Genomic DNA, 14796 nt, shown 5'->3' with positions numbered 1-14796 from the left:
GGATGGAAAATTAAATCTACTTAGCCAAAGGAAAAAGAAAAAAAGCTATGTCTCAATTGTTAGATATGGATTTATAGTTTTACTGTAATAGGTTTCCTAGTTCTATCCAAGAGGCAACTAGTACATATAAGCATGTTAGCAAAATATTTTACTAATATTCATATAATATAAATAAGATTGTTTACTATTTAATTACTTCTTCAGAAATAAGTCCGTATATGGACCTAAAATGTTCTTGTCTAGCCATTTAAGAGTGTACTCAAAAACCTATGTGGACATTTTTCAAGGATTTATGAATCAGCGAAAAGAAAATAATATGAAAGATGGGTGGAATTTTTCCCCTCAAATTATATCATTTACTCTTTTTCAAAATGTTTACATAAAATCTTACCATTCAGCTCTCTAAAGCACTTTGACACAGAGAATATTCCTCTCTAATAAATGCTATATAGTTGAACAATAGATGAAAACTCAAATTTTATCCTCTAGTAAAAGAAATTACACACTCTAACCTCCAGTTTTCTTGGTGTCTCTTTTAAAAAAAAAATGCCAGTGTGCATATTTCAATTCTAACACAACAACTATCAGTGTTTCTCTTACTCTCAATTTTTGCAGTACTTGCATATACCCAAAAATATATTACAAAAGTATATGAGTAAGTTTTATATGTACAACCTTTCTCATGTAAAAATCTGTTTGAGAAATCTGAACAAATCACTTCAGCACTATTATAAAAACATCCAATCTAATTTCACTATTTCAATAGATAAATATTTAAATAGCTGGACAAAAATGTCTAGCTGCAAAAACTGCCAATTAGCTATTCCAGAGATATACTGCATTATATCTAAAATTATTTCAATAAGACCTTTAAAAAAAAGTGATGAGAGGAAGAAAACGTCTACAAATTGACATCATATTCTGAATTTAAAATTTTATTTAAAAATTTGAAAAATGCTATCCTGCAGTAAAGGTATTTCAGAAACTCCTAGATAATTCCACCCATGCTCGTACAGCCTATTTTAACTATTACCACCTATATAAATCATAAGTATTTTGTTTAAATATAAACCATATAACATTATGAGTTCCTTAAGTTATTATTGTAGATCACTAGTAGTAAGAATTATCATCAGTCAAGCAGAAGATTGTTTGGAATGATTTTACTATGAATGCACACAAGTCAAAGCATAGCTTTGGTGTAAAGCTATAAAGCCATAAAAACCAGTGTGCAATTTCCCCGATCTGGCCTCTTACGGTCATAAAACTCAAAACATCTTTCCTGAACTGTCTTCATTCATTGGTGCCGTAACTATCTGGGTTATAAATGCTTTTCATCTCCTGACATGTTAACTCCCACAGGCTCATTTCCTGCGGAAATTGTAAATTCTTTAAATATTGCCATAATAACAAAGACATAAGATTATTATGGTTAAGGAATATTCCCCTGGATCATACAGGAACATAATAGGTTTGATACTTAACAGGAAAAAAGTTAAAATCCAACAATAATTCTATCAAGTTGCAATGTGAGCACATCACATTGAACTTGTTAGTAAACACTAAGTATTGTTTAGCAAAGAACAACATAATGCCATAATATTCTGCTTGTAATCAGTTTTCTCTTACACATTTGTTCAACAGCAATGTAACCTCTACAAAGGATAGACACAGAACTGCTTGTAGGCTCTTCTGAAACGGTACTTTACATGCAATCAACAATACAGCATTATTCCTCTATCACAAAACAGAATGCAGAGAGAAAATTGTTGGAGACAGTAGAGTTCTATCAGTTGCACAAATGTGCAGTTGCTAAGAGGCAAATATGCTTTTCTTGTAATCAAATAGGCCAGCTCAGCACTACTGCTGGCTTGGGGCGAAAAGCAAATTCCACCAGCCACAAACTTAGAAACAGTCTTGAATTATTTGTTGCTGACCGCTGGCTGAACCCTATTCTGATGAGCACCATCACCATTAGCCACTTCTCAGTGTATTCCATCACCCAATGGCAACAGCCGCATGCTACAGCTCAGCCTCCGAGAAATTGATCAAACAGGGTAATGAGACTATTCCTTTTCTGAGGTTATTTTAAATGAATATAAATATTTTCTTTCTACATAATTTGTCCCCAAAGGTCACAGATCTCCCGATGTTCCTAAAGAAAAATGCTACAAAACCCCAATCTCCATATTTGAAAGGGAAAAAAAATTCTGCAGTTTGATATTTATTTATTTTTTTGGACGGCATAAATCTTAATGCTCTGGCAGCATCCTATGCAATTGATTAAAGAAAACATTTAAGCTGCACATTTTAGTTACAGCTGAAAAGATATAATGCAATTTCAGAAAGATGTATAACCAATCATGACTTACTTATTATAAAGCTTCCACTGAAGAGCCTTTTTGCTAAATAGTCTAAACTGAAAATACATGTGAATTGAAAATAAGGTTTAGGATCTAAAACCGCCTTACAGAGTCTCTCTCCTACCTATGGGAGCAGTTATCAAGGTTCCTGCTGAAATACTTCAGCCACCCATCCCCACGCCCCCCCAAAAAAACCCTGCTTTTGAGAAGTAACATGAATCAAAGGATTATTCAGTAATAATCCAGCCCAGCCTACCATGTAATGCAGAAATACTCATTTGGTTGTATATGGAGCAGTTTGCTTTTCAGGCCAATTGTACAGCTGAACACACTTAAAATATTGGAGCGAATATTTCAAGTAGACATTTTTCATAATAAATATTGTATCTGTGCTCCTAAATAGAAGTTTAATTCATGTATTGTTCAGACAATGTTAACTTTGTCCAGGTACAAAGACAAAAATAAATCCCTTCACATAGATATAATATTCAAACATAGTTTTCAGCAATAATGTGAAAATGTCTGTTTATAATATTCATTTGTTGCAAAATTACTGGAGCATTTATAATGAAGAAAGAACATACTGGTCTATTTTGAGCATCATGCTAAATAGGCCTTATTACACTTGCTTGCTTTGAACCTAAGGGTGATGCTCATTCAACAAATCATAATTTTAAAATAATTACTCTAGGATTATATTAATATAACCAAAATATAAAGCCTAGTTCTGTATTCTTAGAGGTCACTCAAAAAGTTCAGAAGTCTATTTGGCTATAAGACCAATCAGATCTTTCCCACATGGCTAAATTCTAGATTTAAATCAGCATTATGTCATTTTGTTTTTTTTCCCTTCCCTTCCCTTCCCTTCATCCATACTGTATGATTGGTTCAAAGTGCTTGGTTTGAACTTTACTATTTTGGACCAAAATGTGTAAACGCCTTTTCATCTGCATATATACTTGCCCATAATTTTTCTTAGTCAGTTTGCTATAAGTTATTCTCCATCTAAGTGGTTCCCATAAAAAAGTAGACTTCAAGCTTTCATTATTCAAATACTTTCCCAACAAAGGTTCATCTAAAACATATTATTATATTGTTATGCCAGGAAAATATTTTACTTTTCTTAACTTTTTTTAAAGACACAATTACAGTTGTGCTTACTTTTAGGGGGGAGGTTGCTTTGATCATGTATATTTTTATATTTAACTTTATTATCTTGTTAATTTACATATACTACATAGGAATACTATTTAAAGATAATATATTTTATATGACAATACAGCATCAGAAAAAGATGCACGCATCATTAACAATTAGAATCTTTCTAAAAACATTTTCTTCCACAGAGCAAAATTGAGAATAAAATATTTGTAACAATTTTTTAAATGTATGCATACTTATTACAAGCGTCCTTTTTTACACATTCAGTCAGGGCATTTCACTTTTATTAGTCATGTTTTGTACATTTCACTAACAAATTTGAATTCATATACCCAACAACACTAGCCTAGTTCAGAATAACCACCCTTATTAAGCAATGAATAAAACTTCTGATGAATCTCATTTGAATTAAAATTAAGCATAAACCTTAATATAGTTGTGTTTTGCTTTATGCGTGCTTAGGTTGGGTAGAAAATAAGACTAACGGCCAACAAAGACAAATGAAAAATCCTGGTTATTATTATGTAAATTACATCTACCCTAAATGAACCATAATGAAAATTGTTATTATTTTTTTGATAATGATGAAGATCATAGGAAAATCTTAGCAAAGGTACGAGATATGTAGACAGAAAATAGTTTCGGTTTTGCCCCAAATGTACTTTTCATTCCAAATACTTGGAAAAAAATAAATAATAATAATTAGAAAAGTTAAATAACCTCAAACCTTTTTTGTTTTCTTGTTTAGAATTTTTTTTTTAACTTGGCAATGTTAAGAGGCATGCGGTCCAAGTCCTGGAATTCCCAAGCCAGCATGAAAAACAGTGGTACAGAATATCAAATGCAATACTATAAGGGGCAAACATTGCCTCATTTATCACTCCCCCCAATATTTTCTATTAACTTGTAATGAGAAGATTTTTTATTCAAGTATCAGACCTTCTAACTGCGGAAACCTCTTAAATGCAAGACAAGATATATTTCTGCACCATCCTTCTATCATGTTCACCAAAGAAAACAAGGAGATTGAGTACCCTTCTTTGCTAGGAGAGGATTATCAAGTGACAACTTTGCATCTGTTCTTGACTAGGCTTCATTCATTCTGTTTTACCATTACGTTGATAACTTCAATCTTATGTTTTTTAAGTTTAACAAAACAAAAAAATCCTTTATTTCGTAAACCTCAGGTGTTTATACTTCTGTAATAAAGCGTAAAATGCTTTAGAACTCCAGTTAGTAAGCTTAACTATAGTTTAAATCATACTCTTCCAATTCATAGGTAAATCAAACGTATGTATTGTACTGTATCTTCTAGAATACCAAAATAGATCAATAAATTGTGGTGGAAAAATGAATAATGCATCTACTCAATTTTTTCCCTAAAGACTCTCAGAAAAAAAATGGTTTTATTCCATGGCTTCAAAATTTATGGAAATTTTATATTCCCGCATGATAGTTTCTATAACCAAAATTCCTAGAGCATATACTAAAGAAATCAGACTATGTATTTTATATTCATAACAAATCTGGCATTAATTAACTAGAACTATAAGTGGCAGACAAGCCTACCATTATTTTTCTAGCCATAGAAATCTGTAGATATGAAAATATTGAAAATATTTATTTTTTCAATTTATAGTATGTATCCCTGCAATCAATAGTTTCCTAAGTGATGCATACAATATGAAATAAAATCTAGACTGATAAAGTATCTTCACAATTCTTAATCCACCCCAAAACTTAAAAAATGAATTTAAAGGTCTGCTAGATCAGAACTGAACCTGTCAGAAGAAAGAACTGTTCTTTGCAAATGCATCTAACATTATAAAATTTAATTTTTAATATACATGGGACAAAAGTGCATAAAATTACTAATTAAAGTCAACAGTACATGAAAATTAGCAGCTACTAGCATGAGAGCTATAATCAATACTCTAGCCATTTGACAATGCCAGTTGCAATGGCAAAAGAATCATCACAACTTCAAGTGCCAACAAGCCAGATGGTGTCAGTAGAAAAATCACTACACTGACTGGCAGCTTAATCCCATGATTAGTGCCCATAGGAAGGAATAATGAAAATAAGAAATAGTTAGAGGTGATGAAGTAACTCAGTTATCACTAATTCATGGCAGGGTGTTTAAATTATTTTAGAAATTCATTCTCTTAACATTTGGTAAGTAAAAAAGTTATGTTGACAAGAGATCTGTAATACTGAAAAAACAAATAATTTCCATGATTTTTTAGAGATTTCATAGTCATTGGAGATATCCATTCCATCTATTGATATTTTTTTTAAATTGTGGGCTTCTTGTTTTCCTAAATTAAATCCTAAAACATAGAAACAATTCTGCAAAACAAAAAATTAACTGAAGCAATCAATGCAGAAATAGTATAATCTCAGATCTTTTTAGTCAGTTTATGGAAAGCTAGGCAGATAGTAGACAAATATCCTTTCAGTTTACTTCTAACAAACTAAATATTAAATTAATACCTGATAATCTGGTCAGTCTCATTGATCCTTCTCCCATTTGCTTGCAAAGTAGTAAGCCAGAATCCAGTTATACTTTTATTTTCTTCAAACATTAATTTAAGTAAAGTTCTATTTTGGCAAATACATTGGATACTGTTCTAACACCTGAGACAACTATTTATGGTGAATAGATGGTATAGAGGCACCATACACTTTGCTTTCCTGGGACTACCATCTTGATGTGATGAGAAGTTTTAATGACCCCGAAAGCAATATCGGTTGGTAACAAAAGAGGAAGTGTACGGCTAAAAGTAATCTACAATGTGAGGGTGGCTAAAAGGGCTTTGCAGTTGTGGAGAAAACCACCCGCTATAAGAATAAACCCAAAAGTAAATTCAGACGAAAGCGATGGCAAATCATTTCTATATTATTCCTACAAACCTTACAGATGTGGCAAAAATAGTTTTAAAATGTTGCATATCATTCTAAATTAGAAGTCATTCCTCTAATAATATGATAGTGATCTTTTATAAGAATTCCAGACGTATGGCATAATTAAATCAAAGCCAAGTTGATAGGTCACTGATGGTATCAATATTGAAAGAGGAATTCTTCTGAAACATCAAATATAAGACATGTGAATCAGGAATTCACAACTAGGTATTTTAAAAATAAGTGAAGTTGGGTGGCCTAGAATGGGCCATTTTAAATCAGATGATTATATAATACACTTATTTGAAGAACGAAATTGCAGTGATATTCAAAACAAAAAACAAAAGACCAACACTGATAAACATAATGCTTACTTTATTTACATAAACGACACCATCATATCAATTAGGATTAGTTGCTATCATCCTCACTGAACATTAGTAATAGAAATATATGTATGTCTTACTGATGACGCAGCAAAAGATCTTGTTATATTTAATTGGGTTTGGGGAATATAATACTTTGCTTCTTTGCAAAAATTGTTACTATTTCATTACACAATGTGGTGAAGATAAATTTTAAAAAGTTTGATAGTTACAAAATTCTATTCAATAAAATTAACACTTAATAATATTTAGAAAAAATAAAAAACAACCATAAATATTTAAAACAACTCCTCACTGAAAACTACTAACAAACTGAAAACTACTAATGTAGTTTGTAAGTAACATGAAATAATGCCACAGTAATCACTAGTCAAATTAATAAGAACTAAAAATATTACTTAATAATAAACAGAAGATGGAGAAATTCAATCCAGTTAAAAAGGGCACTTTCAGATATTGTGGAACAGTCCATTAATTATTAAGTGTCAAGTATATATGAATTAAACTTAAAAAAATTAAAGAGAGTTGTTGTGTCAGCAAGATTTGACTTGAAGGACATATAATCAAAATATAAGATCATTGTATGAAATGATTTCTGGTTCCTTAACTCTTTGCAAAAGACCTTGATTAGCTGTGAGAATGGATAAGACACACTGTCAAAATTCGAAAAACAACTAGTCCAGTATTTCAAAGAGACAAAAATACAGTGATCACAGAAAAAAATAGAATAACAGACACAGAAAGATGGAAGATGGAAACCTTGGGCAGCAAGTACGCCATATGAGAACTGAATGCAGAAGTAAATTGCATTCCTGACATAAAGGGGGGGAAAACAAGGAATAAGAGACAAGGAAAAATATCTCAATCGATGATGTCAACAAATAAGGGTAAATAAAAAGATAATAAAAATGTTTTAAGAAAATTAGAAAATGTACAAGAAAATGTACAAACAAGATAATATCTCAGGAATAGTCATAGAAGAGGAGAAAAGGTTAAGAAGAATGGTAAGACTACTCTGAAGCTCTTTATGAATTGCAACAAAAGAAATATTTTCAGAAAGATAATTTGTTCAGGAATCTACAGACTTATAAATAGAATATAACAAGCAATTGCTAGCTGTCAAACAATAATCAAAGAACTAAGGTACTAATTAAATTGTGTACTACTGCAGAAGTGAAGCAGTCAAAGTACTAACAACTTTAAATAAGAAATATGGAACAAGACTACAATATGTGGTCTAGAGCAGGAGTTTTCAAAGTTTTTCAAGCTACAGAAATTGTTAATTAACATAATAATTATCAAAATGGTGTCATATTGTTTTTCCAGTTGAGAATAAGCTCCACTCTTTTAACTGTTATCTTAGAAAAAATGTTATGGATGCCCCTAATTAGTTTTGTTCATAAACAGAGCAATGCAGGTCAGATGAAGAAGCTGAGCTAGCAAGAAGCATCGGATTGATAAAAAGTGACTGGAGTTACTGACTTTTAAAATTACTACGTGGTAGCATCAAATTACCAGAATGAAATATGGATCAATAAAAACTAAATGTACTAAATTCATTTTTGCTCTTAAAAGCCTGGTAATATGATATAAAATCTGAAGGAATCAAAAATACAAAATGGCAGCAAATAAGAACAACAACAAATAACTAAAGTTGATGTTATCCATGAGCGGTTAAAGTTCCTTAATTCAAAGTTCCAAGCAAAGTAGTGAATTATCTAAATCAGCAAATAAATATTGTTAAATTGCATAAGACTTGTATTCATGCAAAAAAGATGTAATCATTCAGCAAAACTCAGAGTGAAAATATACATAGAGGTTTGGAACTTGCTTTATCTATAAAACCAAGTGGAGGTCTAATCAGAGAATATGCAGGACAAGCCTGCTGGTTGATAAAATCCAGACAATTGAAAATTAAATTGGTTTCTTCCCTCTGCATTTTCAGATGTCCATTAAGAACTACATTTTTACCATGTGTTTCAATAGGGCAATCTAGGATGATTTATTATCTGCAATGCTTATTACTTCTGTTGTCATTTGATTTTTTATTGATCATCCTGAAATAGTTGTTAGCCATATCAGAATTCTTATTTCAGTATAAAAATATGAGGTATAAGTATTTAACTAACTTTTTAAATGCACATTATTCCTTATAAATGCAGTGAACAGCTTTTTCTTACTGAAAGATATGTATATCTGGGGAATTACAATCTCGCCTACAAAACCTACCAATTTTTAAAAATGAAACAAGTTAGTAGACCTAATACATAATTTTACTTTTTTTTAATATATGTTTTATTAATACATTTTAATACATATAAAAAAACCTCCATATCTATCTGAACAATGCGCTGTCTGGGTACAGTTAGTTTTGAGTAGAGATACAACCATAATCATAATCATAATATACATATCAATATTAGTCACACAGAAATAATACGATTAGGTTATTCATCTTAAAAAAGTTTCAATATATGATTAATTATCTTTTTAATCTTTTTAATTTCTAACCTCTGTTTCTATTAGCTAGCCTTTGGTAAAACAAGTCTTTTAATGTGATCTACAAGCTTTAATGAAGAACATATAAGTAGTATGTCATAACCAATTTTTATAAAGCATGGTTTTCATTTTGCTCTATATGGATACTTAGCATGCCACCATATTTGAATCAGGCAACGGCCCTGACAAGCAAATTTTCAACATCCATTTTCCATTGTTGAACTCAGACTAAAGAGTTTATTTTAAATCCTAAATCACTAACTCATCAACTTATTAGCATTCTAAGCTTCAAATAAAAGTAGAAAAGTTTTGATTCGTAACAAAAAAACATTTCAGAATGAATTACAAAATTATTAGTTTTTTCTCTTTCTACCTCCCACTATGTCTGATAATTAAGCTGTTTGAAATTTGAAAGATGAAAAATCAAGTTGACATGATAGGCTACCATAAATTTTACCTATTAACTGATTTTATTATCACTCACCTATATTCCTGTGAGTAAATAAATAATGGCACAATATAACTCTAAATACTCACAAAAATTTTATCTATCTTGAAACCTATAACCAGAGAAAGATGTCTGCGTCAAAGTTTCATCAGAACAAAGGGAGAAACTCCGGTGAAAGAGAAAGTAATTCCATCAAAAGGATGAATTCTTTAATCTTTTGACATGTAGTCCTATTTCCATTCCACTCATACATAATAAAAACTTCCTACAAACTAGCAAAGATTATTGAGGGCTATTTAAATCTACTTTCTTGCATCTCTGTTTACTACTCCCTGTCAGATAGCCCCTTCAGTATTCCATCAGTCTTGGAAGTAAGTCATTGTATTATCTATTATTTGGGGTGAAGAAAGATTGATTTTCTTTCATTTGTATGCCAACACATTCCAAAGTACATGGTTGAACTTTGCATTCTGCCTAATAGCCATGCAATTTCTGGTACTAATTTTTTCTTCATGAAATCATATTAGATTCATGATTGAATCATGGGTATAATTATTATCCTCTGACTTAAAGAGGCCCACACACAAGTATTTCAAAAATTAGCATTTTTAAAAAAGCTAATATAGTGGAAAGTAGAAAAATCAGAGTCACGATGAATCAGAAGATATTGCAGTCTTGAAAACTCTTCTCTGAAATAATATTCCACGCTACTATATTTGAGTATAGTGTTGGAATGTAAATGAACGGCATTGTAGTATGAATGACCTTTCTACAAACAAAATCCAGTGGTTTTACTGTATCCTAATTCTTTTCCAAATTAAAATCAAACATTAATTGCAAATGGTTCACATTTCAACTTTTTTTTTTTTAAAGTAATATTTGCCACATAAGATTTATATTCAAAACAATATGCTCCTGTTCTTCTGATTTCCAACTCTATCAAGGGTGAACACTGTCAGGTCAAGGCCTACTCCTTGCCACAAATATATTAACAAATGTGCAACACTGTTGTACTATAGAAGAGGTCATAATTTGTTTTACAAGAAAACTAGTCATCAATAAATAAATAAAATTCTATTCAAAAATCAGTTATCCTGAGCCTTTTGTACAGAAAAGCCTCTACACCTTTCAGACAACTTGTATTAATGAGCAGTCGTGACTATAGAATCTCCATCAGTTTTTCTGACAAAGCTGCACTAGTCCAGCTTCTCATTGTAATTCCATTAATCTGGTGCAGCCGGGTTCAGTGTGAAAATCAAACCTCCATCTAAGCCTTTATCAGTTTACAATAACCTACAAGTGAACTCTGCCTGTTAGCATATAGCAAGTTATGATTTTCCTATCAATCAGACCACTAGCCAATAAAAGAAGAGCCAGGCAGGAACTGTATGCTGGCCAAGAATTGTACATCTTGTTTTATTTTGAGGTAGCTTCTTCACAACTTTTTTTCTCACCTTCACAGCTTCTTTCTGTTTTCATTTCTGTACGATAGCTGGGCCTCTGTATTATTCTTCCTTCTAGAAATTTAATTGCTGCTGACAACTGAGTCAAAGCATTACTGAGGTGTGCTTGAATTTCATTAGAAGATGTAACTTATGCATCTTTTCTACAGTACCTAATAAATCATAAAGAAATCAAAACACGTATGGCTTGAGGGGAATAACCGGAAAATTAGGTAGCCATAGGGGAATTGAATGGACTTTTGAACTAGGGAGGGAAGGGGGCAAATAAATAATTTGTTACAAGATAAAGAATGGGAGATCTTTCAATATAGTACTATTGGGTGATTGTCATTAGATGTATTTTTATACCTTTTAATGTTTTAATAGTATTAGTATTAGTAATAGTATAATAGTATAATAGTATAATAGTAATAGTATTAGTATTTTAATAGTATTAATAATTATTATTTGTAATTGTTCTTAAGTTTGTTGACTACCTGTCATAGTCACTTATTTTGTTGGCCTACATTATAAATTTGAAAAATAAATAAATATGCATATAGAGCTCTACAGTTATAAACAATGATGTTTGTTTATACAATCTTTATCTTGTGAACAAAATGCTAAAATATATAAAATATATAAAATATATATTTGTTTTCTGAGGTTTTCACGGGTGTTTGTATATAGGTCTTTGGTTGTTCGGGTTTTCTCCCGTGTAAAATTGGAAGTGTCTTGGCGACGTTTCGACGAAGTCTCATTCGTCATCTTCAGGCTTCAGCGAGAAGCACGAAGCTGAAGCCTGAAGATGACGAATGAGACTTCGTCGAAACGTCGCCAAGACACTTCCAATTTTACACGGGAAAAAACCTGAACAACCAAAGACCTATATATATATATATATATTTATATAAAATATATAAATAAAATATATTTATTTATGACACTATCTTAAAAATATTGCTGAAAGATTTAGCTAAAGATGACTGATCTTTTAATCAAGGATGCCACTGATTGCTTATAATTTCTAAGTTTCTATTTAAAACAACAGTGCCCATCACTTTTATCTGGATACACAGATCAATAATTTATGTTTCCACAGAACTTATAAATGTAATACCTGGAACTCTTTTAACCAATTTCATTGTATACATAATGTTCAATGACAATAAAGGCTATATTATACTTTTAAATATTTTGTATATGAGAAAATATATACTTTCATAAAGAATCTTCCAAATTTCCACTACCACATTCAAAAGAGGATTTACATGGTTAAAATGTGAATTTCCTTAAGGTTTTTAATTGAGAGAAAAGGAAGACTGAATTAAAGAATTCATCTTAAACCCACATATCCATTGTGTTCAAGAGGATTTATTTCTGAACAATCCAAGCTATAAATAGAATTAATTTCTCTGCTAACAGTACACCTTAGTGATTTATTGGACAGACATCAGTAAAAACTTATATAAAGATTAAATATCAATATTTATGAGGTGTGGGAGAAACATAAATAGCCTAAATATTATACTCTTCGGGTAAATTCCATTAACTTTATAGGATCTGTGCAAGAAATATACATATAATTTTGCTAATGCTTGCCTGGGGCCAACACTGTTAGCTATGAGATGTTCAGCAAAAATTATTTTACTTTCCCAAATTAATTATGGATAACTTTATCTCTCTGTTCAACATTTATTTCCATTTCTACTTAATAGTTTAAAATTGTTGTCTTGTTCAATAGGCATTTTGTTAATATAAGTAATGTTGATTTTTTACAAAATGAAAGACCTAGTAAAATATTTAGATTAATATAATTAACATAGCTTAATAATAGTATTTGGAAGCTTCTTAAAATTAATAGTTAATGCATTTGTATTGGTAATACTTAAGGCTCAGGCTTCAACATTGTTCAGCAATTAACTTTTTACTTTCATAAACAAAAGCAGTTGTCTATTTTTTTGTCTCAAACAAACAAGAAAAAATCATTTCTCATGCTTGTTTCTTTGTATATGTATTCAATGTGTTGAATGTGTCCACTGCCATAAAACACGGGGAATGGAACACAAGCACCAGATTTGTCAGTTAAAGACAAAGGTTTATACTCTAATGTCTTCAGGGGAAAATAAGTCTAAAACTCCATCTAATCTATTATACCAATATTATACATTTATTTTTTTTAAAACACCTTAAAAGGCTATTTTATTCCTGATATTTAACTGGCCCTTAGAATATAAAAAGAAAAGTGGATTCAAAACAGGAAAACTTTTATTGTTAACAAATACAATTGACCGAATTCGAAGAATGTAAATATCCTGCTTGCTTGACTGTTAGAAGGTTTATCACTCTATCTGAGTTATCCCTATCCTGCAATAGGTGTAATTTTCTATCTCATAAATGCAATATATGATTCCAAAGGGAATAATCTGAATAACATAAAACGCAGCATATCATGCATATTTTTATTCAACAATTGAAACAGAATTACACATTTTGATCAGTATATGGCAAACCACCATTTCCCCCTAACCTTCATTTGCCAATCTAAATCTAAATTTTTGAGCAACAAATTCATATAAATTGATAGTTATATGTATGTGTGATTTATCAGACATTGCTCAATTCTCATTAGTAACAGATAGTAAGCCATGATTTTCTGTATTATTTTCCCTTAAAATAAAACTATAACTGATTATGATTTTTATTTTAAAAATGGTGGGAAAAGTGTTTAAATTTTTAAAAATAATTGTTCAATAATTATTAATTGGAATTTATTACACTAATTTATTAATTGGAAAAAATCTTAAGAATAAATTATTTAATTTTTTTAAGAATTTATCCTATTTTATATTTGCAAGAAGAAGAAAAACATTTCAGTTACTGATTTCTCTGCTTATGTAGTACATCTAAGGAACGTGTTTTAATTTTAACACAAAACAAGCAAGCATATCATTTCAAATATTATCATTTCACCATGCTTTTTCTGCCACTAGAGAGTGCTCTTCAGTTCCTTAACAAGCTTGGAAAGGTAAGAAACTTTTCAGGGCCTTAAGCTTTCTGAGAATTTACTTTTCTCAAATTATCCTACAAAATCTTCTTATGCAGTTGATTAGAAACCAACCAAACTATCAACAATATTACAATTATTCAGGATGAGATTTAGAAAAGTCACTCACCATCGGAAGGGCCTTCATCCTCTTTATCATAACGGTCACATGATAGAGAGAGGCTGTCAGGAGCAGCAGGACAAGAGCGTTCATTCTCTTCCCCATCTTCATGATCTCCTGCACATATAAAACATTATCAGTGATTAAAAGCAGAGACTTTCAGTTTTAAATTATGCAGACAGCAAAGTTTTCCTAATTGGTTATTTTGGGATGGCAATCTCCAGTAGCTGAGAATTCTAGCTACAGAATACCATATTTGCCAAGTTTAGGACAGCTAGCATAAAGGGCACCTTGAATTTCAAAACAGTGGATACGTCATGAACTTACAACATTGGGCAGAGCTTCCCCTTCTAATTAGCTCCCAACAAAAGTTCCAAAACTTAACTGGTATAATTTCCAATGCCTTCAGTGAGGATAAAAAACATT

At 30.9% G+C, this 14796-nt stretch overlaps 1 protein-coding gene across 2 annotated transcripts in view; it reads right to left on the bottom strand.

Annotated features, from left to right (window-relative positions):
• SKAP2 (src kinase associated phosphoprotein 2) overlaps positions 1-14796 on the bottom strand; it is a 317205-nt gene that overhangs the window by 98146 nt on the left and 204263 nt on the right. For both annotated transcript variants that reach the window (XM_058180970.1, XM_058180969.1), the window contains exon 6: positions 14380-14487. In XM_058180970.1, coding sequence (XP_058036953.1) covers positions 14380-14487 — 108 coding nt within the window. The remainder of the gene's footprint in view (positions 1-14379; positions 14488-14796) is intronic.

Source organism: Ahaetulla prasina, chromosome 4 (genome assembly GCF_028640845.1).
Source record: "Ahaetulla prasina isolate Xishuangbanna chromosome 4, ASM2864084v1, whole genome shotgun sequence".
In the NCBI taxonomy this organism is placed as follows: domain Eukaryota; kingdom Metazoa; phylum Chordata; class Lepidosauria; order Squamata; family Colubridae; genus Ahaetulla; species Ahaetulla prasina.
Note: the sequence above shows the minus strand (reverse complement) of the source record. Positions and strands in the feature narration are given on the sequence as shown.